The sequence below is a fragment of the Convolutriloba macropyga genome, chromosome 9 (genome assembly GCF_964194025.1).
Source record: "Convolutriloba macropyga chromosome 9, txConMacr16.3, whole genome shotgun sequence".
In the NCBI taxonomy this organism is placed as follows: domain Eukaryota; kingdom Metazoa; phylum Xenacoelomorpha; order Acoela; family Convolutidae; genus Convolutriloba; species Convolutriloba macropyga.
Window position 1 is genome coordinate 2,910,954 of NC_134476.1, and position 24,917 is coordinate 2,935,870.

At 34.4% G+C, this 24,917-nt stretch overlaps 1 protein-coding gene across 1 annotated transcript in view; it reads left to right on the forward strand.

Annotated features, from left to right (window-relative positions):
- The first annotated feature begins 335 nt into the window (after positions 1-335).
- LOC142345962 (serine/threonine-protein kinase PAK 2-like) overlaps positions 336-24,917 on the forward strand; it is a 167,178-nt gene continuing 142,596 nt past the window's right edge. The window contains exons 1-8 of the mRNA XM_075398428.1: positions 336-571; positions 4,320-4,432; positions 8,673-8,831; positions 12,054-12,434; positions 13,304-13,447; positions 13,977-14,162; positions 15,493-15,618; positions 22,759-22,854. Coding sequence (XP_075254543.1) covers positions 529-571; positions 4,320-4,432; positions 8,673-8,831; positions 12,054-12,434; positions 13,304-13,447; positions 13,977-14,162; positions 15,493-15,618; positions 22,759-22,854 — 1,248 coding nt within the window. The 5' untranslated portion in view covers positions 336-528. The remainder of the gene's footprint in view (positions 572-4,319; positions 4,433-8,672; positions 8,832-12,053; positions 12,435-13,303; positions 13,448-13,976; positions 14,163-15,492; positions 15,619-22,758; positions 22,855-24,917) is intronic.

Below are 24,917 nucleotides of genomic sequence, written 5' to 3' on the forward strand. Positions count from 1 at the left end.
CGTCTGGGTGTTGCAAGCAATATGCACCCACTTAACTTGGGGGGGGGGGGGGCACAATCGGAAAAGATCTCATTTTCGCAGCCAGATCGGAGTATATGCAAAACCCATCGTTCTCATTGTAATCAGATTTTCCTCTTTAGTTGGTCGGTCAAAACTAAATAGGTTTGCTGTTAAGCAATTTTACCTTAAAAGCTTGTCATTTCACATCGTTTTGCTTACGTTTTGCGGAGCTTTCTTAAAAATCACACGATCAGTATTTAAGTTAACTTCAAAGTGTGGTCAATTTTTAAAATTTTATCAACAGCTAAAAATGTAATATGACTAAGTTAGTTTTTACGCACGTAAAATCAAATTAATGCAAAAACATACGGTAATGTTTAATCTGTTTTTCTATTTCTGTCGACGAGATTTTAAAGTTGTTCTTTTTTCAAGCAACTCGACGTCAACTTGTTTAAGTTTGCAGACTTCTTCAGAGACAATTGATCTTCAACTCAAGTTCTGATATTTTATCCGTTCAGTCGTTCTGTCATGTTGCGGAGGACATTCAAATCCGTGTTTCTGAGCAAAACAGGTGAGATTTTCCTCTGCTATTATGATGGAAAAAAGAAAGTTGATCGTTATAAACATGTTGGTTCATTCTTTACCCGGTAAATAATCTCATACTTGAGAACCAGAAAATACTGACTTGTTCTCCGGAAAACGCAGCGCTACATTTACCCTCTGCTGTAAAGAAAAATAATCGAACGTTCTGAAAACGCCAAAAAATAAAAATGCACAATCATGTGGTCATTTAAATGCCAATGTTTTGTTTTGTAGCTCAATTTTATTAGCATGTTCTAGATTTATAGCGTGTCCCATGAAGTTGAAATAAGCGAACGTTTCAAAGCCACAGGTTAGAGTTCAAAGGTCAAAGTTCAAATTTAAAACATGTGGAAAAAAATGATGAATGAAAGCTTAATAGAGAAAACATTGACATTCAAATGAGCACATTGATGCTCAATTGCACGTTTTTGGCGTTTTCGAACGTTCGCTTATTTCAAATTTATATATTTATGGGACACTCTATAAATAATCAATTTTATCCGCATGTTCAACATGTTTTAGATTTAAATTTTGACCTTTGATCTTCTCACTGATTTTGGAACCATTCGTTTATTTGAACTACGTGGGGTAGGTACATTTTATAGTAAGTCCCATAAAGTTGCAACGCTATCGCACGTTTTAAAGGTCAAAGTTCAAATTTAAAACATGCAGACATTAGCACTTTGATGTTCATTTGCATGTCAGGAGTTTTTCGAACGTTTGCTTGCGTTGTAAATTTATGTGACCGACTATAATTGCAAGGGTCCATAATCGAACGTTCGAAAAACGTCAAAACGTCAAAGCATGCAATTGAGCAAAGTGGACAGATTTTTGAAACGATGGATTATTTCAACTTTCTACTGTAAAATTTTAATTAGCCCCATAAAAATGTAACGCAAATGAACATTCAAAAAACTCGACTTAAAAATGAAAAACGAAGTGGTGATCGTTGAATGTTTTAGGTTTGAATATTGACCTTTGATTAGTTCAATAGCGTTGCAACTTTATGGGTTTAACTACACAAAGAGACTTCTGAACAGTTTTGCATTAGAGTTTAACACGATATAACAATTCCAACTAACAAAATTATTCACAAAAAGTATTCATTATCTGTTCAAAAACTCTGTTTGTGTAAGTCCATTTCTGACAGAGTTTTGATGTTTTTTAATCAAATTAAAATCGGTGGAGATCTATTAAGATTTCGCGTGATCTCTCCGTATCTGATCTATTCACGGGGCGAGGTTTCAGCACACTTTATCAAAACATAGTCAAGATTGGTGTCGAAAGCGGTTGAATTATAAAAAATAATATGGACTGAAGCGAACGTTAAGTCTTAATCAGCACTGAATCAGTCAAATTGAACTTTGTGGATCAGCATTGTATCAGAGCTTGACACGCCTTGAATGAAGTCCTATGACTTCACAAGACAAGTCTTGAGCAAGTTTGGACAAAGACCTGAAACGTCTTGGTCAAAATTTGCACTAGGCTTCAAAAAATGCTGAGAAATTCTTGGCCGAAAATTGACGAGTCCTGGGAATTGGACTAAGAGGTGATCAGAACTGATTAGCCAACCCAACAGAATTATTTCTCGGGTATTTCACCCAAGAAGCACTGATGAAAACTTGTTTCAAGAAGTGCTGAACGTGGCGAAAACAGTAAAATCACTCACTTTAAGTGCAAACGTTTTAATAAATTCATCTAGATTCTCCAATTAGGGAAACATCATCTCAAACCGCCGAAATTTTCATGATAATATACTTCATGGACTTGAACGTCAATTCCTGATCGGTATTGATTCAGTGAAAAAGCATGTATTGGATCAATAGTATATCGAAGCTCTGATTCTGGCTTTTCTTTGAAATGGCACGTCTTGAATCCAGTCTTAAATCTTAGAGAGTCTTGAGTCAAGTCATGGTGAAGACTTGAGAATTCTTGAGCAAGTTTGGGCCACGACTTGACCAGATTTGCGTCAAGCATTGTGCACAGGTTTTAGTGTTGGTTATAAATTGTCTCAACAAGAACAATAATTCACAATTCACCCTAAAGAGAGCAAAAAATCTGATTTCGCACATATACATCAGTCATGGCCACTTCTTTGTGCCCTTTAAAAACAAAATCAGAATCCGGGCTTCGAAAAATTTAAGTTGTTGGATGCCCAAATCAGAAATTGCTGAGTTAGAAAAATTTATTGTTAAGTTTATTGGGCATTGCTGGACTCTAGAGCTGCTAAGACCTGGCCACGCTTTGACTCAAGAATTGCCAAGTTTTATCAGTCAGGGCTTAACACAGGTTTTGTCAAGTCTTGTGCAAGATTTACTTCTGGCAGATTAACAATTGCTGGTAGAATAAAAAGCAAAGTTCTGTAGAATTTACAGATAATCATTTTTCACCCACAATTTACCAAATTCCTACCATATAACCATTCGGTATCAATTAGGGATGCTTTTGATGAAAAAATTAAGTCACCTAAACTTACTTTGAAACTTTTAACTCAAATGTTCCGTAATTGTCTTCTCGTTCTGAGATTTGATCGAATTGTAATTCAAACTAATTGTTTTTCCAGCAATCTGTAAACTTCTGTATTTTATAGCTGGTTTAGAAGGCGGAAAAATAACTCTTTAATGGTTTGAAACAATGTGGAGCTATAGAATTTTTTGAGTTTTTCCTAATTCTACTCACTATTGACATCCTCTTCTTTTAAAAAAATCTTAGACCATCATCTAAAATTACTTAGTTTTTTTTTTCTAAAATTTGATACAAGTTGTTTTTTGAACACTGCAGTGGTGTTAAAGACTTTTCTTTTAGAGATAAAAAAATTAATTCAGACTATTATTGATCTTTAGTGGCGTATAAGTTATCCACAAAGAGCAAAAACTTACAAAGAATTCTCTCAGTTTGGTGAGATACATGTGCTGAAATATGCTCCACCCAAAAGTATGCTTATGGCCTAATTCAACGCTTATGGATTTCAATCAATTGTTCCAACGGACCGAGAGCTTGGGGTTCGCAAATAGTTCTTTAATTTGAATATATCTTTCAACCAACCTTGTTACAATGAGGTCATACATTTTATTGAGGTCACCAGAAAATTAAAAAATAGGGAACATTATATCACAATTTCAACTATTCGGGAATCAAAAATTGGCTGCCCGAAAAACCAACCAATTTTAAGTTCATTCTGCCATCGTATAAAACAACTTTTTGTTATTCAATAGAATCTGAATTCAAATGAGATCGTTTTCGGTCGAGTTTCTTTGGTTTGTTATGTATTTTTGTAACAGGTGTCGATTAGTGTTTTTGTCACTTTTGTCGCTTTTATATGTAACAATTGTCAATTATCGACGTTTTGTTGTCGCCACTATTGTAAGGTGCGTCGATTACAAGACTTTTTCCCGAATTTTTTTTGCTCAAAACAACATCTTTACATTGTAATTTTATAACGGTATCTTTACTTCGTCAAATTTTGTCGGAGTTCCTCAGAATGCAGTTTTGTCATTGATTTTTTAATACTCCTTCAAGATGCAACCGTTATTGTCAATCTGTCAGTGATAATAAATTTTTTGGAAAGTCGCCACTTTTTGCTTGGTAAATTGACGAAAATCGACGCTTATTATGTTCAAATTTAAAAAGATGAAGAATTTCAGTTTCAGATGGTAAGTTTCTACCCCCTCCCTGGTTGCAGTTTCCTTTAATGCTCTATGATAAAATATTGATGAATGTAATGATGTTTATTGCAGACAATGAAGAGTTTTCTGGGCGTGGAAGTGTTGATTTTGGATCCAATAATGACGAGGAGACAACCCCTGCGGTAGTCCAAATTGGGGAGCCCGAGAATATTGTTCACGTGGGGGTTAGTCAACAGTTCTGTGGTCTCAACACGGATCAAGTTATTTCCGCGCAAAAAGCTTACATAATTTTGCACTGAACTGCGCTGAAATGCGATGAAAAACGCAGCAATTTCAAAATCTTCGCGTTGACTGAGACTCGAACCTTGTTCTCCGGTTTAATATTCAAGGAAGAAAATTCAGCGCATTTATTACATAATTGTACACCGAACATTAGTTTTTTCAGCTCAACTATTACAGAACGTTAATTGTAAATGTAAGATCACGTTTAAACGATATAAATCTCAGGAATCGGTGGCAAAAAGCGTTTGAAAATCACTGTTTTTTAAGAACGAAATTTGAATGTATTTCTTACTAAATTTCAGCGCATTGTTAAATAATGTTTGTGTATTATTATGTAAGATCTTTAGAAAAATCAACGCATTTCAGCGCATTTCTATTAACATTTCATCACATTCAGCGCATTTCTTTCAAAATAATGCGCTGAAACGGCGCTGACATCTCTCCACCCGGGAATTTACTTGAAAACGTCCTTGTTACATCTAGTTCCTTGCGAGGCCCATACCAGAATTTGATCAATTTCAAACAAAATAATTCGAGCAAAAAAACTTTTTGAACAATTCTCGTCAACCAAAATGTTGCCTGGTTTATTGTTCGAATTTTGTATCACTCAATTCGGTTTCATCTTTACGGGGCAGGCTATTGACTAGTCCATGTATAAAAAATGAGTTCTGTGATCGAATTTTGTGTCAACCAAGGGTGCTTAGGGTCTATTGATAGTCATGATAGTCTATCATGAATAGAACAGAATGCGTCATGTTATCATTTATTAGTAATTTCCTGTGTCGTTCTTTCCCGGGTCGAGGAATTCGTCAAAATTTATGTAACTAATTTATGTATTTTACAGCGGATAAATCTTACATATAAATCCGCCTAATCTGCTGAACTTTCAGCACCTTTCTTACATAATTTCAGCACTTTTTACCACTTTAAGCGGATAATTATGTAAGATTAATCCGCTGAAAAATGGGTTTTTTCAGCGACTGTCAGCGCATTTCTTACATAATTTCCAATAGTTATCTTAAACAATATCAGCACTTAATTTAATTCAGCATCTTCTTAAAGCAGTTATTGCAGCTGAGGTATAAAAGCAAATCACTTGATTGAATGAAACTAGGTAGCTTAAGTATAATAGTATAATTATCTTCATTCCGTTAGATATGATGAAAGTGTGACGCTTTTCAGTTGGTATGTAAAAAATGAATTTTCGTATTAAAAACCGGCAGATTTTTGACTGATTAGTGGCTCTTCAGAAGTGCAAAAAGTTAAGGAGCCTACATGCTGACTACGTTATAAGCAATAGTGAGCAAAAAAAATTGCACGTATAATTATGCTGGAAAAGCGCTGAATCCGCTGAATTTGAATTTTTCACAAGTGCTGAAAAGATGTAAGAAAGGTGCTGAGAAGGTGCTGAAATCTATGAGTGTTGAAATTGATCAGAGAAGTGTTGAAATTGATCAGAGAAGTGTTGAAATTATGTAAGAAAAGCGCTGAATCCGCTGAATTTAACACTTCCATAAGTGCTGAAATTATGTAAGAAAGGTACTTAATCATATGCTGATTTTCTGTAAGAAATGCGCTGAAAGGTGCTGAAATATTTTTTTCAGCGGATTCACCACCAAATTCTCATTTTTCAGCGCAATCTGCACAAATCTTACATAATTTCAGCACATTCAGCGGATTTCTTACAAAAAAAATCCGCTTACAGCTGCTGACCCCTCGACCCGGGAACCCAATTTTCAGCCTCTTTAAATCATCATAGCTCTAAACGGTCAAACTGGAGTACATTAAAACCTGAAGCGGACTCTGTTCATAATTTTGTTGTGTTTTCTTGCCTCAAAAGTTTGCATGTCATGAGATAGATTTTATGTCAAAAAATTTTGTGCGTTATGGGTCTATCTGGGTTTGTCTATCTGCACAAAAAAAGTTTTACATTTTAAATTGCATATTTTTTTGTGTGGAAAAGGAAAAAATAGGGTGAAACTACGAGTCAAAAAGGCTTTCATTCATCCAATATTTGATTGTTTTGGCGCCACCAGTTTGAAAATAGCCGTACTAAATCTGAACCAGCATTTTTACATACAATCTTAGCCTTCTCTTCATGACACCTACTGCTTGAATAAGTTGTTATGAAGTAGGTTTGTTTTGTAACCCTTCTTTTTCCCTAATTTGTCACATTTTTTAAAAAAACAATTGGTAGCTGTTTTGAGCTGTTTTGAGCTGTTTTGAGCTATACCCTGCTTAACGAAAAGAATACAATAGAGCGCGTTTGGTAATACCTCTATATGCAATGCATTACACTTCAAAAAGCACATTTGCTCAAGTATATATACTCTGGTCATCACTAATTTATGGATGTAATTTCAGCACATGTATTGAGATCAGGAAATTAAGCGAGCGCAAAAACCTCCGATCACCTAAAATTTTTGTTTACAGGTCGCAGGTTTTCGCATTTTACATTGCGCGAATACTAGCAACAAAAGTGAATAATTCTAATCCTTTGATTTTGTCGCCGACTGTAATCTAGGCCTTTGATTTGGGGGATTAGTCGCAAATTTTTGTGGTGCTATTGTCGCTAGGATTTGCTGCAATGATTAGTGACGATGAATGGAAATTTAGTCGAGATTTTCGAATTGTCGTTGACTTTGAGCAAGTTTACTAAAAGACGAAAAACGAAAATAATGTGGAGCTTTTCATCAAACTGTTCATGTTTTCGGGAGTTAAAAAGTTTAAAGAGAAGTAGTGCGATACAACCCTTTTTATATGAGTTTTATATTGTTTTTTGATCTTCTGCCAAGATATATGACCACATAGTAAAATTCCCTCAAAATTTATGTAAATTTTCTACGAAGAATGTTTGCCAGCTGTATATGCGGCAAACCAGACAAGAACATGCATCTTTTCCATCTTTTAGGTTCCACTACAGTGAAAAGTACCGCTAAGCAATTTGTTCTGTCACTTAACAAAAACGAGCTCCTTTTTCAGTTCTCAGATCCAAAGATGAAGATACTATTTAAAGTTGTTCTCTCGGAAAACCCATTTCATTTGTAAACTTTTTGGTCAAACTCTGCTGAAAAATGTCAATTCTTCTAATGATGTATTTAATTGACTATGTTTTTTCCTAATTTTTTCCTGAAATAGAATAAGCATGCTGTTGAAACGCATAGAAGTTTTTCGACTGAGAAAAACAAATTTTCAGGAAAAAAGTCTTCTTTTTTAGCCGATTTTTCCTGAAACAACCGACACACGATAATGAGCTCATTAACACGATACTTTGTGTAGTTTTTGTATGCCATTCGGTTTTTTATCTTGTATTCTCACAAGAAAAATGTTCAATTTCTTACACAAATTTTCTACGGATACACGCAAGCTGTGTGATAGCCCAGACGTAAGGTGTGTGATATCCTGCCTCCGTGAAGCTGGCTGTGTGAGGATGAGCTCTTACTTAAGCATAGCTTCAGGTTAACGATAGTCTGACCAATGTTGGCTGCAACAATGGTACCACGCGAAAGTTGCAGACACAAAAACAATTGGCCATGGTCATCAAAAAAGAGCAATCCTGCTCATAGAACGAACAGTCTGAAATAGGGGGAATAATAAGAAAAAAGACAACTGCTGTATGCCTAATGCCGTTCGGCTGCGATAAAGCAGGAACCAAATTATTATTATTATTATTATTACACGCAAACAGTCTATATAGGTCCATTATCGGGTGTTCGTTGTTTCGCCAGAAATCGGGAACAGTGGACAATTATTCGTTGATTGTTTTTCGCTGATTACAACAAGAAAAATTTAGGGTGTCTTTGCTTTGGGGACTTCTCAGGGTAAGTAAATCGTGCTCTTGAAGGTGACCTGATCATGGGTTGTCTTTGGTCTGGTACCTCAACCAGGGCAGCAATATGCCTTCAGGGCATTTCTGATAGCCGCCCATTTTGGTGTTCTTCCTCGTTCATGAAGTTTCAATTCCATTAGCCAAATATACGTACAAAAAGTAGAGCTTTTTGTCAAGCCATATCAAGCTTATCTTATGCACAGTTTCCATTAGGTTGTTTTCTGTCAACCTTTTTTCACAATAGTTCGTGTTTTTTCGATAAATTTCAAACAAAATTGAGAAGTTTCATGGTACGCAAAAAGTAGAGTAATTTCAAAATGGCGGCGACCATGATATGATTGCTTCTTGTTTAGACTCAAGATCCACAGCAGGCGGCCATATTGATAATGAAGATGCTGTATGGCGGAAAGTTCATGCATCACAATGAAGTCAATTCTCAAAATCACAGCGAGGAGAGTTTATTATCAACTGATGTCAGGTTACTGGGTCGAAATCAAAAAACAGAGCAACAGGTAATTGATGTTGAGAGAAATTAAATTTTCACAATATCTTATGTGATCCAAACGTTTGATGGATATCAGGTTAAAGTCGGATATATTTATGTTTGGAACCATATTTTGATTTAAAAACCGGTTTTCTGATAATATTTATTTTTTGGCGCAGCTCGCTATTACATAAAATAGAACATGCAAATAGTAAGTTACAAAGATGGGACGGGAAGTAATCTGAAAAGATTCACAACGTTTTATATTGTCTATCCCAGTTTTAGACCAAATTATTGATTTTGCTTACACGGGCGAGCATCCTAATTAAAGTCGACTTTCAAGACCTGAATAAATTAAAAGACCGTTTGACTATAAGCAACATACTTCACAATTTATATATTTCTTAACATAAAACCAGTTATGGTCGCTCAATTGTAATGTCACATTAAAAAAACTAAGTAGTTTAATTCTAAGGAATTTATTCCGATTGGTCATGACGTCAAATTTCTGAGTTGTTTCCTCTTCCTAAATCTCAAAAAGACAAGTTTTTTTTAGAAATAACAGACTTTTGTTTTATCAAAAGTTCTTAAGAATTACAAAAGACCACGAACTATGAATACTGACTACAATGTAATCATAAGTGAGCAATAACAAAACATGTAATTTTTCAAAGGTGAAAAAGCAAACTCATAAAAATACTTTTTCTGGACTTATGATCTGACAGTCATTTTTGAGTCAAGCAGATCATTTTGAGTCGAGCTAAAGTCCAACGCAAAACATTTTTGTTAAACTAAAGTCAGGCACAAAAATTTGAGTCGAGAAAAATTTCACCGTGAAAAAGTATGTGTCGAGCTCAAGTCCAGTTATTAAAAAATTTCGAGCAAATGTCATCTCATAAGTTATTTGAGTAGAGTACTGCCTATTTCATAAGTAGAGGCCTCATATGAGATGGCAAATTAGAGGAAAAGGAATCTATGATGGGTAAGCTGCCTGGTTACGGGGATATTGTTGCTTGCTTTCTTTAAACCACAATAAACCCTTTTGATGTTGACTCTTTTTTAGGATATGCCAGTGGCGCGCGCGATAAACAATTAAACTTACAAATTTGCTCAAACCAAGAAATAATGCTGATTTCTTAATACGAATAGAAGCTCTGAAATTGTTCATTTTTTATATAGCAAAAAAGACAGGTGATGCAGACCTCCCAAAACTTGCAAACTATTGCAGAGGAAAAACAGTGAGCAAAAGGTAGCCCAGTTATATGTTGGCAAAAAACCAAATTTTTGAGAGCAAAACCAAATAACATTAAGCAAATCTAGTTCTGTTTAGTCCTAGATTGCAATTTAAACAGATGCAGTTGTAACGAGAAAGAAAAAAGCCACTCAGATATCTTTTGAACTTTTTTCTAAAAATGTATACATTGCGCCGGCAGCTCCAATGAGTTTTTGCAAGGAACTCAATTTTAATTTACAGAGTTATGATAGTTTATAAAAAAATCTTGAAAAATGTTTTATGTTTGAAGTCTAGTTGCCTAAGGACACCATTCTCAAGTTTTTTCTGTTGCCGTAGAACCAGTAAGACCGATAAAAATTGGAGACCCGGACCTAAAAATTCATTTTAGCGCTACATCAAGTTTTTGTTGATATTATTGGAAGGTATTGAAACAATATGTTTGCCTTTTATTTTTTAAAACATGCATATGCAATCAAAGTTCGGTAATTTTTGAGATGATCCAGACCAAAATTATACAAAATTGTTAATATGGACTTTAAATAAATATTGGAGTATTGGAATTGCTACATTGTTTCATATATGAAAGAAAATTAATCTATGTTATTTAAATGCAACTAATCATTGAACTATTACACAATTTTTACGTTCATCATTTTTCTTCTGTATGAATTGAAAACTTAAAAAATTTTTTGCTTATAAAGTTGACTTGTGAGGTAATGTACCTGATTTAAGCTGTTCAACAGAGGGCTCGATTTTGGAATCCCGAAAATTATGCTGAATACGATGACCTAAGAAGTACAAAGAACAGTCTCGAGTCGTCCGGAAAAATAACCATTTTTTACCCAAACGGAATCTGAATCTAAATCCGATTTTTAATCTTATGATCCTCCAAGAGCCTTATTCTGAAAAGCTTTTTACCATTTCACTTCCGCATTTAGATGCCTGTAGTTCAATGTAATTTTGACACCAGATGATCATTCGAGAGACGATTTTTGTACTATGCTTTGAATTAATTTGTTTTTAAAACAGTTTTATCAGTTCCTTTTTTATGCTGAACATAGAAGTTGGTAAATGTATACATTTACCAACTTCTATATTGAAAAAAAATAAATTTTAGTTTTTGAAGCAAAAGCGTACTTTGATCATTTTTAAACTGATTCATCAGTCCGCTGGAAGCTGGTAAAAAGATTAAAAATATTCTTCTAATTATGTTCGTGTGAGCCTACAGACTGGCAATTTAAATCAACTCTGGTAATATTTATAATAATTATTACTATTATAATGATTGTAACGATTTAAATTGCGCTTTTACTTCAAAAGTTCACTATTTTTTCAGCGTTGCAATGTTCGTTAGTGGTTGGAAGTAAGAAAACTGCATGTTTATTTTCACTTATACAGTGAATTGCTATCTGTTTTTTTTAGTAAAGACACACACACACACACACACATATATATATATATATATATATATATATATGTGTGTGTGTGTGTTTACTAAAAAAAACAGATATATATATATATATATATATATATATATATATATATATATATATATATATAGTAAGTAAGAAAACTGCATGTTTATAAGGAAGTAAGAAAACTGCATGTTTATTTTCACTTATACAGTGAATTGCTATCTGTTTTTTTAGTAAAGACACACACACACACACACACACACACATATATATATATATATATATATATATATATGTGTGTGTGTGTGTGTGTGTTTAATGATTGTTTTTTTTAGTATATATATATATATATATATATATATATATATATATATATATATATATATAACTTTTATAGTTTGCTCTCAACTCTACAAATGTGCGAAAATACCAACTATGCAGGGTTCGATTTGTTGACGTTTTGAGCAAACGTTTCTACAGATACTAGAAAAACCGATTAATTGGCTGTTCTTGGTCTTAAGAGTACTGAATATACGAAGATGTCCGCAAAGGCTATACAATGTGAGTTCAACTTTTAGAGCTTATTGAACGCCTGTTTCAGAAATCAGGCAACGTTTCCAACAGGAACACAGAAGCACCAAAAGCACACCAAAGATCAGAAACCGAATTTAATAACTTATCAAACCAGGTGAAAGACAGAACTAAACCGGCGAACAATCGGTGCTATACACACGTGCAAACCACAGATAATGAACCCAAAAAACTGGCAAATGGAGAAACAAAATCGCCCATCGTTGAAAAGAAAAAGAAAACCCAAACCCAGGGTGCCAGCCAGTGGATGAGTGAGGACGAAATGGTTGTACATTTGAGGGATTTAGTTGGGATTGGTGATGGAGAGAGTCGGTTTGTGACTCGCGATCTGATTGGTCATGGGGCATCTGCCGCTGTCTACAGCTGTACTGACACGACCAATGGGAAAACAGTTAGTTTTACAACTTTTTGTCGATTTTTAATACCGCATTTTTTGCAAAAGATCTGTTTTTGCAGGATTTTTTTTATGAGAAGTCTTCCCTACCCGGGTCGAGGTTTGGCGGTGAATTTTCGTAAGAAATGCGGTGAAATGTGGGGAATTATTTATTTTCACCGCATTCACCGCAATCACCGCATTTCTTACAAAAATTTACCGCATTCACCGCATTTCTTTCAAAAATTTACCCAAAAACCCAAAAACCTCGACCCGGGTAGTCGAGGGGTTGACTTATCAAAAAATCCTGGCCGAGCAACAGTGTTGACAACGCGTCGATAACTCAAGGACTCGTTGCAGTTGAAGTTGGAAAAAAACTAATACGAAAAAATAAAAGTATTTAGGATGTATCAATGAAACTATTTTCTAAAACCGATTCAATGGCTTTACTAGTGTCTTAAAACGAGCAATTGATTCCAGAAACCTGCTAACCGGGTCAAGAAATTTTCCGAAAACTGAGTACAAAAATTTACCCCAAAATAAACGCGTATCTAAGAGTGCCAAGAGTACTGATCTGAATTTGTTTCCAATTCTTACCATTCTCTTCCCTACGTATAGATCTTGTTTTCTTTGGGAGTTTTGTTTTTTTTAAAAAATTTTTTGATCTTACAAGTGAACAAAAACCAATTCCGACCCTGGAATGTAATAACGGACAGTTTAATAACAAGTTGGTAGAACTTTCTTGAATCTGCTGTTAACTTGTAAGAACTTGCAAGTCGAATGGAATTAACTTGCAAGTTTCAGTCCAAACTGAAAAAACACATTAAAAAACGTATGATTGATTCTACTATAGTTGGGTAGTACTTTTTTGAATCTGCTGTTTATAGGTTGCAATGAAGATACTACAATTGAGAGAACAGAGGAAGAAAGAGTATGTAGTGAGTGAGATTAGAGTGATGAGGAGGATTCACCACCCCAACATTGTCAATCTCATTGACTGCTTCCTATCTCCAGACAGAAAAGAACTCAAGGTAACAAAACTCACCCGGCATCAACCCACCCCACTTTTAATAACATCGATCATCACTAATTTTAAGGGAAAAGGGTGGTTTTTACACTTATGCTCAGGAAATGACCTTTTATGAGCGTTTTTAATTGAAAGTTTTTAATTGCAATTGAATTTTTTTGTCCTTTGTGATTCAGAGATGATTTTTTTGAACAGCTCTTGTCAGAGAGTGACAGTTTCTAAGCATTTTTAGGATAAGGCCGTTTCGTGTTGTACAAGCTGACTTGGCCGTATTTTGAATTCCGACACTGAATCAAATTAAGATAATTTGAATTATAAGTACTGTATTGCAAGCATCGTAATTGATTTATAAGATAAAAATTTCAAAAAATTATCGTGAAAGATCTCATCAAAAGAATTTGTCACATCTCATAAGAGTTTTTCAATACTTGTAAGATCGTATCAAATTCGGTCCAATCATTTCTGATGTCTTTTGATTGGACGATCCTTGACTTTATCTGGTCTCATTCTGAAATACATTGTTGTTTTCCTAGATAGTGATGGAGTTTCTTTGGAAAAGTTTAACCCTCGTCATCACAACTTTACAAGCCAAAATGGAGGAACAGTTCATTGCATACACCAGTTATGAAACACTACAGGGTTTGGAATACTTACACGACAACCAGATTATCCACAGAGATATAAAGAGTGACAATGTTCTAGTCGGGTCCAATGGAGAGGTAGTTCTTGCTCTCAAATGAAGTCTTTTAGTCCTGTCGGTCCTTTTTTTGCGATTTTCCGTACCAGAGATTATTTGCCTGACCACTTTTACGGGTTATTTTTTCAGGTCTGAATCCAAATTTTCTAAATTTCTCGTATTAAGAGTTCAAAGCAGATGCTTAACTTAGTGGCCGGCAATTTTTTACTTCTAAAAGTGTAATGAAAAGTGCGCTGAAAATGATTCTCTAACGAGAGGTCTCTGTGGTTGGTTGCTAAGTCCAAAATCACAGCTTTCGATTTTTACAAATTTGACACTACTTTGGAAAATAAAATGAGTTGTTGAGTTCGCAAAATTTCTTTGCTTTTTTTGGTTGTCTAGTCACACATTCTTTTTGATCACATTATGACTTTAATATCTTCATAGTTTGATCCGCAGAAATTATATTGTTCTCTAATTGATGTTTTCATTTGATTGCTGGTTTCAAAGAATTTGCTTTTTAAAAAACGAATTAGTGAAATTTTGAGTTAAGTCAGAGTTACTGCTTTTGCTGTGATCTTGTCGGGTAGTCTCAAAGTCAGTTTTTAGCTAGTGTTTTTTTCAGACTTAATTCGAAAAATGTAAGAGATTTTTTGAATCTGGTCTTCGCTTGTTGAAAATGTTCTGCATTTTCTACCTAATGGAATCGATAATATTATTAACATTTTTTAAATTTGCAAAAAAATTGTGAGTACAGAATTTTTTCTTATTGGTAAGTGGAATTTTGGTGTATGCATACTAAGTACGCTTAGTGTCGAAAGTTCTATGAATTCTCGTTTTTCTGATATTTTTGATACCACTAGTTTTCGAGAAAATTTTTGTTGTTTCTTTTAGATTTTTTTTGCGTATCTACGATCCTAAGCTTTGACAACTGTCAAAGTTCGATGTTGCCACTAAAGCAGTGATTTTCAGCTCCATTAATGCAATTCTTTTGGATTTAATGATTTTTGAGACATCACCATTGAGACATGTTTCAGCAAAAAATGCAACTGAGTGAATCGACTTATTCAAACTTTTGAGGTACGTCTCATAAATCGAATCTCAGTTTGGTTTGAATGGGTATTGTTAATATAAATGGTTCACTAAAAACGATTATCATTCAAAATTAAACGCTTGCCAGACGATTAAGATTTTAAATTCATTTAAATTTATTTTGAGCACCTAAGTTTGAAATTATTTTACATTCTCTTATCCGGAATCTTAAGGTGTCAGCCAGAATCTCAGAAAAAATTTTCAGAAAAATTCAAGTTTTATGTAATTGGGTGGCTTCTGATATTCCCTCTAGTTTTCCCGATTTTAATGATCTGATCCAGGTTAAAATAGCCGACTTCGGGTTCTGTGCTGAGTTATGGCAAATGGATGATAACAGAGAGACACAGCTGGGCACTCCTTACTGGATGAGTCCGGAGATTGCCAGAGGGGAGAAATACACTACAAAGGTAATTACGATCGATTGAAATTTTTTCATATTTTATATCACTCTTTTCTACATGTTCTGGGAGTAGCCATATACACATTACTTATGATTTTTTTAAAATTTATGATTGGTTGTCGACAACCAATCATAAATTTTAAAAAAAGTTATAAGTAATGTGTATATGACTACCCCCAGAACATGGAGAAAAGAGTGATCAAAATATGAAAAAATTTCAATATTTTTATCACAATTTTCTCCATTTTCGGGGGGGGGGGGAGGGGGGTAGTCACATACATTACTGTTATAGTCACCAATAATGTTGTAGGAAAGGTGATCAAAGCGTCCAACTTCTAAAAGAAATGTGAAATTGGTTTAAAATGCTATAATTCATAGCAATTCACTGCAAATCAACGTACGAAATACACTATTTATAACCGTATTTTGCGTTAACCATTTTGTGAATATCAACTGCATTGCGAGCGTCAGGGTGGGTGAAGGGTGGGGGGGGGGATGGGGGGGGGGCGAGGTGGCTGAAATGACTTGCCCATGAAAAATTTGGTGTACTATAATGTTGATAACAATTCCGATTTTTTTGATTTTGCTATTTTCAAGTTCCAGCTTTTTGTAACAAATCTTAATTAGATGTTAAAATGAATGCCTTTTGAGTATCTTTGGTAAATAAATTATACAAACCTTAAACTACTCGAGTAGCCTGTATAGTGTTCGATAAACGGTTTTGAAACGTGTAATTAAATATCAATGTTTTGAGAAAACAAAAACTTTCGAAGCTGTTTTATTATTTAAACAGATAAACTGATTATCAGATTCCTTTTTTTGAGGAAAAATATATTTGTTCTGAATACAGTTCCTCTGAGGGATTTGCAAAAACTGAGGAAGCGCTAGTTGATCTGTCTTTCAGAAATAGATTGGGTTCACAAGTTGCTGAGATAGTTAACTCTACAAGGATAGTGTTTTACTGCATAGCTTTGTTTTTCCTAGTCATATAGGAATTTTTTCTCCGATTTTTCCTTATTAAAAAACATTACTCTAAAATATGTACATTTTGTGTGAACTGATTATGTTCTTACACTATGGAAGAAGCAAGAATCTGAAATCAATATTAAAAATTTAAATCCTCACATTTTCAAAATTATCAAGCGTTGATAATTAGACGTATTTGTATTTTATCGGTGTTTTATCGGCGGAAAATTATCAGAAGCGATGATTTCTCGTAAAACTTTTGTGTATGATCAAAAAATCAGTTCAAAGGGGTTAAAGTATCAAGTTGAGAAAAATTGCAACATATTCTATATGCCGATTTTTGCTTCAATATGTTTTCCGAACTCCTCAAACTAAATTTTTAAGCAACCACAAAAGATCAAAATAAAATTCTTTATCAACTTTTTTGTTTTCTCATGTGATTGAATCATTTGTCGTATTTTCGATTGATGCAATTAGTCTGCGATTTTATAGTCTTGAACGAAAGTCATGAGCCGACTGCAAACTGACCATTGCCTAGTTGTCAGATTCAAGTTCACGGTCTTGATCCAATCACCTGGTCTCTTATTTCAATCGTAGGTGCAACCCAAAAAAATAGCAGCGAAGAAAAATTGGAGATCATACAAAAATAGTCAATCGAGATGGTTAAATAGTCAACCCAATTAGTCGTATTCTCATTATATTTGTGTTCAACTCTCTTTTTTCATATTGCAAATGAAACCGGCGTTGTTGGAAACAAAAATTGTCAACATTAAGTTGGAAAAGTGTCCTAAAGACGTTGAAACAACCATTTTGCTGATCAGACTCCTTCTTTTTTTTTAAAATCGGAACCCCAATACATGTTGCTAGTATAATTTGTTGAGGAATGCACCAAGTTCACACGATTCATTTACCGCTATTTTGTTTTTGCAACCTATTATTAATGAAGAATTAGGCATGAGTTTGTTGAAACATAATATCTTTTGTTGATGACAACAAAGGATTAAAAAAGCAAAAAACAGCTCGAACAAACTATTACGTCAAACTATTTTTCGGCACTTTTCAACAAGGATTATTTTTCTTGCTGGGTAATTGTTTCCACTCACTTTGTTGGGGGGGATATATGCTCAAATGGTCTTTTTGTTCAGTCAGTTTTTGCCCATCAATTATACTCATTATAAAGAGTTGTGAGTGGTATTATTAGAAAGCATGTCCAGCGTAGAATATGGAACTATAAAGATTTTTTTTATATAATTTCCCTTTTCACAGGAAGTTATCGACGTTTAAACTTTGTGATTAGTAGACATTATTATTCACATTTTCTTTATTTTTGAGCACATTTCGTCAATTTTGCAAACATATGTTAAAAATGTTAATGGTAGTGTTTTTACCTTTCATTCAAGATAAAGGAGGGTAGCCGAATCGTTCGATCCGAGCTTTTGGCTAGAATTAACGCAAAATCTTGCAAATTTTAGAGTTTGTTCTAAAAAAATTTGCGCTTTTAGCCCACTTTCTTTAAATTTGCTGGAATTAGACTTAAAACTGCGGTCAGGTTTTTTGAAAGCTCAAAACGAGAGTTAGTACTCTGGCTGGTTTAATGAGTCTTCTGAAAATATAACTGAAAATAAAACGCCAGTTTTTTGCAAATTTGAATTCGATAGCTACACAAAATGTTTTATTTACTTTTGATATAATGAAAAATATTGTTTAAAAACTGATCCATTGCGCAAGCATTTCCAAAATTAGAGTCCTTTTTAGACGCACAGTAATATCGTGATTTCACCATGGATCCTTACAGTAATTTTTTAAGATTTTAATGCGGCCATTTTCAACTTATTTTAGTATTTATAGTTTTTTGTTTAAAATGCTGACAAGAGTTTCAAATTACGGCTCAAATATTGAGAAATAGTTTTCACGAAAAATAAGGTCCAACGAACAACTATTATGACTTCACAGAAGATGATGATTTTCATGGCTCAACAATTGTTTTCGTAAACTTTTGGACTTCATATGTTTTGTTTAGTGTGTTATTTTTTTGTAGCCTAATGATTAGTCTCCTAAATCAAAGATCCAATTTGTTTTTAGGAGGTATAGTGAACAAAAAAAGGCCTTCATTTGTTATCTAATTCCTCTTAAAATCTTGAAAATATTTGTTATATGAAATTTCCAGCGAATTTTAGAGCTTTGCCACTATTTTATCTTACTTCTCTGTTATGAATGAATGTCTGTAACGGTGCTATTTTTAACTATTGGTTACTGGTTTCTTGGTTCTGATACTTCGAGTTCTAAAATGTTTTTTTTTTATATTTGAGCTTAATTGAAAATTTTTCTGTTCTTTTGTTTCCTTGTCAAATTATCTTTTTATTGACAGGTCGAATGGAAGGAAAAAATAGTTTGAAATAAACACATCGTTCAAAAAGGGCGAATCCGAATAGTTCTCTAGTTCTTCTCTCTCGAAATGTAGTGGATTTTTTAAAATGGGCTATATTTGTTTTTGTTGTTGACAACGTAAAATTGGTTTTGGGAGGTCTTGATTGCTTCCCAATACGTATAAATTAACCTATTTAGAGATATCACTTTAAAACTCTTTGTTTTAATTACTTTGAAATTAACTATTTGAAAAAAGTTTAAAATATTCTTTCTTTTTTGCTCTCATTTTTGTGATCTTGTATCTCAATTTCACTAACAAGAGATCTTAACTATTTTTGTGGATTCAAACAATATTTGCTCGGTCCTATAATCGTTTTGACTGATGACTTGGACCACAAACTTTCGTAAAAAAATTTTTGAGATTTCTATGCTGTTCAATATTCGGGGTCCTTCTTGTTGTCAATTCGGCGTAGTCTTTTTTATAAAGAAGACCTGTTGATGTTCGCGGCAGGAAGTGATGGTTTACCGTTCTTGCATATGACATCTTAAAATTATAGTCCCTGGAACACTGTGATGTCGTAAATATTTCTTTGTGAATTTTTCGCTTCTGCCTGTATGAAGTAAGCCCAATTATTATTGGAAACCAGCCAAATTGGCTTCCTGATGTGTTGTAACTTATTTCCTTTCCTATTGTTGGAGTCTTAGATTGGTTAGGACTTTTAAAAAATTTTGTTTTTTGAGCTTCCCCATTTTTTCAAATCGTTTTTCGGTCTGATTTTTAGATTAGTCTCTGTAAAATAGGGCACAACTTATATAGGTGGCTCTTAAAAGCGTGGCGTTTTTGTATTTCAATAGTGGTTTTCTGAACTATATGTACGTTTTTTAAAGTTTTCTATGTCTTCATCATTTGGTAGCCAATCAAGTCAAGAACGTGGATGAGCGAGGTCGGAACTTTATGTGGGTACGCATTTTACTGAGCCTCTTTGTTGAATAACTCACGCACGCATTTGAACCATTTAATTGAAATAAAAATGAAAGATTTTGTTACTGGACTAGCTAAACACAATATAATTCCAGAGAGCAAATTCTGCTGAAAAAGAGTTAATCTTTCATAAAAGTTTAAATTCTTTTCAAAACAGTTTCAGTTCACTGGTTTAAAAATCCTACCTCCTTTTTTATCGTCTCTACATTGTTTTTCTAATCGTTTCTTCCTACTTGTTGTTTTTGCAACTATTTCGATTTTCTTACAGAAATATAGTTTTGTCGAAAAACTCAACGTTTATTCGTATCCCTTTCATTTCACTAAAAAGAAACAATAATATTTTATAAGAAATGTAATAGAAAACCAGAAATTTTTGCGGAGACTGTTAGTTGTTAGTTCCCGGGTCGAGGTTTTTGGGTAAATTTTTGTAAGAAATGCGGTGAATGCGGTGAATTTTTGTAAGAAATGCGGTGATTGCGGTGAATGCGGTGACAATAAATATTTCACCGCATTTCACCGCATTTCTTGCAAAAATTCACCGCAAAATTCAACGCATTTCTTACAAATATTTACCACCTCGCCTTTTGTGGCAAATTATTGTAAGAAAAGCGGTGAATGCGGTGAAAAAAATTCACCGCATTTCTTACAAAAATTCGCCGCGAAATTCACCGCATTTCTTACAAATATTCACCGTGTTTGATTTCCAACGTTTACTCAATCGGCTTTAAATTCACAAGAAAAACCAACGGAGTAAGTGACAGTTGGCGCAGTGGAATAAGCAGTTGAAGGCTTGCATGAGGGCAGAGGTGTCGTGCAGATGCTTTTTTGTAGGAATACTGTGCACGACGTGAAAATAAATAATTTACCACGAATCACCGCACTCACCGCAAAAAGATGTAAGAAATACACGGTGAAAATTATTTTCTTTCACCGCATTTCTTACGAAAATTCACCGCCAAATCTCGACCCGGGTTGTCACAAAATTTGAAAAACCCATTGCTCACTCAATCAGTTTTTTGTCAGTTGAATTTCGAAATCTTGTGATAATCAACCACTTTTTGTTATTTCCAATTGCTATAAATCGAATATCAGTAAAACCAAGGCTTTTGCAGATATTTTTTGTGCGTTGAAGTAGATGGTTACTTCAGGTTAACTTCTGTAATTTAAGACAAAAGAGGTTTAAAAAATTACGAGCACTAAAGAAAAAAGTTTTTAAGTTGTTAAGTTGTTTCAGTAGCATAGTGACAACCCAGATTGAGGTTCAGACCAATACCGTATCTAATTGGCTCAACCAAAGGAAAAAACTCATAGTCGGACTTGTGGACATGAAGTCCGACTCTGAGCACAAAAGTGTGCGCGAGAATTCATCTCTGATCATACTTAAGTGCGCTCGAAATTGTGTCTGATCGGATTCAAATTGGCTCGAAATTGTGTCTGATCAGACTCCAATGCAGTCGAAATTTTCTATGACCAAATTCAAGTGCGCTCGAAGATGATCTGATCAGAGGTCACTTCAGTCTGGACACTTTTGGGAAACTCCACTGTCCGTTAGATATAAAACAACCAATGGAAGTGATTCCGTACGCAGGGCTTAATGTAAGACGTAGCAGGTGGGTAGTTTGGAAAATATCAAAGTAAGGCTGTTAGAAGAGTCGTATCTCTGTCATATTTTGACCCAGCCATAATGTTTTGAATACCATAAACATAACGAAATTCAAAAAAGTTTTGTTTGGAAAATTAGCTCAATGTAGACTCCTAATAAATTGATTACTTTCCCCTAAAAACTAGTGTGAAAGTCGACAATAAGCACTCCAAAAACTGTCAAAATACTCACAAATTTTTTGAATCAAATGTTGTGAACATTTGTTTTCTGCTAACTGAGGAAAGATTAACGCCCGAAAATTATATATAAAATTTCAATTTTATATATAGAATTTTGTGGTTGGCTAGATTGCTCGTGCGATTTTCTGTTTTTCTCAAATAAATGTTCTCACAACTAACGCACGATAGTCTGGACATGAACGCACAGATTATCAAAATTGGAGGGCGCAATTTTTGGGTTGGAACTCACGAGGTCTGGACATACACAATTTTGAACGCATGAAAGTCTAGACAGATGGTCTTTTGAACGCACGATAATCTGGAAATGAACTTTTGGAACGCACGAAAGTCTGGACAAGAACGCATAGATTATCAAATTTTTAAGTTGGAACGCACGAAAATCTGGACATACGCAATTTTGAACGCGCGAAAGTCTGGACATATGGTCTTTTGAACGCACGGTAATATGGACAAGACGCACAAATTATCAATTTTGGAACCCACGAAAGTCTGGACATACGCAATTTTGAACGCACGAAAGTCTGGACATACGCAATTTTGAACGCACGAAAGTCTGGACATGGGACTTCTGAACGCACTTTGAACGCACGAAAAATTTTGAATGCACGAAAGTCTGGACCTAGGCACTATCCGTCACCTCGACCTGGGTATTAAAACTATCTTCAATCAACAAGACATTTTCTTTACGTCAGCTTGATGACACAGTTTGTTCCAAGCTTAGACTTCGACATATTAAAAAGCTTAAAAAATTCCAATAAAAGCCTTGACTCACTTTCTGACAATAGCTCCACCAATATAGTAAATTTAACGTATTGACTAAAAATTATAGTTGGTTATGGAATAGTAAATTTAATTTAATAAGCAACATGGCTCCAGCAAGTTTTTTTCCTATGTTTCAATAGACGATGCCTGAACTTTGGACCGCGGCGCATGTGTATGCTTTACCTCGTGTATCTTTGTTTCAAATTACGTGGCCAAATGTTTTTTCAGGTGGATATCTGGTCAATGGGAATTCTGATGATTGAGTTGATAGACACTAGTCCTCCTTTTATGGAAGACGAGACGTTCTCTAAACAACCTCTACTTGTTAGTAAACCATAATCTTATTTCAAAAAATACCCCTGCAGTTCCACTTTAAAAGAGAGCTCTGAAAACAAAATTTAAACTAATTCCTTGAGATTGTTTTTCTTTATCTGACGTGCAACATTTCTGAAGCTCAGACATAATGTGTTGTCATTACAAAAGTTTCAGAGCCGTTCTGTAAAAAAAATAAATTGTATTATATATTGAAAACCTAATAACTTGCTGGTACCTGGTAAGAAAATACAGTTCTGGAAGGCTTTAATTCGCAATAACTCTACTTGTTAGTAGTGTCATTAATAAACCCCTGCAGTCTTAGTTTAACAGAAAGCTCCGAAAAGAATACGTTGTTGGAACAAACATCATTGCATTATATTGTAAAGCTCTTAAAAGTAAGTTTAAGCTCACTCTAAATTTCGGCTCAGTAAAGATGGCCGGCCGTACAACGCACCGTGTGAGTTTAAGAGAAAACCACACCATGTAAGCCCTTTAAAATTTTCTAAGGTTCCGTTTTTAAGGCTATAATAAAATTCATAAGATACTGTATTAAGGCCGGATCAAGATCAATAAGGGATCGTACTAAAGCCGGGCAGGGCATATCGTGTCATCTCGCATGACAAATTTTTCCTCGTATGATAATTAATAACAAGATTTTTCAAGTAAATGGTCCTATGAGAGGAAAACGTCCTGTTTCAATCGGAACTTTGTTTTGATATTATTTTAAGCTGTTCTGATGACGTTTCTTGCTATCAAAAAAAATGTCAAATCCCAGACCCTAGTCCCAGGACAATTCAGCGCTCGAATCATTACATTCCCATATTAAATCGGAAATTCAGTTCTGATTCAGTACATTTGAAGTCCATTTATAGGTTTTTATGAGCAAGACAAAAGAAAAACTTTTTAAATCATGATTTTGTACTTGACAGATTAAAACTTGATGTTTGTCATGCAGTCAAAATTCAAGCAAAATTGAAATTTTCGATTGTACCAAAAATATCGAGCATGACGAAACTGCATAAAAACTGGCGTCCCAAGCCTTAAGGACACGTTACACGTAATCAGTTGGCATCCAGTTTTCACACAAGAGTGATGACAACTACATCTGGAGGGGGGATGTTTCGCGGAACGGGGGGGGGGGGATCGATATGGAATCGATAAAGGAAACGATATCATCGATAACTGCGGAATGGAATGATAAAGGAATCGAATGATAAAGGAATCGATAACAGAATCGTTGGGGGGGGGAATCGATATCTATGGAATCGGTTGTGGTTTATTATTGCGGTCAAATAATATTAACTAAAGTCTCATTTGTTGAATAGTAAAATGGAATAAACTAAAGCTAGTTCAAGATTTCCCATAACCAGCTACCCCCCGCTCCGTGAAGCAATTTTAGATTGTAACAAAGGAAATCGAGCGTGATGAAATTGCATGAAAACTGAGTCACTTTACAGCTTTCATTAAATGAAAGCCGTAAGGACACGTTACAAGAATGCTGTTGTGTCCAGGAATATGTGGACTGAAAACAATTTTTGCAATTGCTATTTTCATAGTAAAATTCATAGTAAATCCAAAGTGAATTCAGTATTTACAGGCTGAACTTTTGTCTGAGAACTTTTTTCTGAGAACTTTTTTCTGAGAACTTTTTTCTGAGCAGTATATGCTCAGTATGATTTTGGCATGCGGTTCAAAACAAGTTCAGAATATTTTGAGTTGTCCTGATTTTTTACTCTGATCATTTCAATTTATGACATGATCATGATGTTTGACATAGTAAAATACAGAATAACAGTTGCTATGATTCAGCGCTGAAAATAAATGTGAACTCAGTCCGGGATTTCACTAACTAACGCTAACTTAACTACCGCTTAGTCTTGCTTTTAAAACCCCAGGGAATGTCACTCGAGATCAAATTGGACCGACATTTTGACCTCAGTCAGTCTTCTTAAAAAATACTGCAATTTTGGTAACATTTGTCAATTATGTTGAAGTCTCCAGAAATAGAAATTGGATATAATCACTCATATAATCACAAGATGAGAAACAAATGAGACCCAAAAAATTGTAGA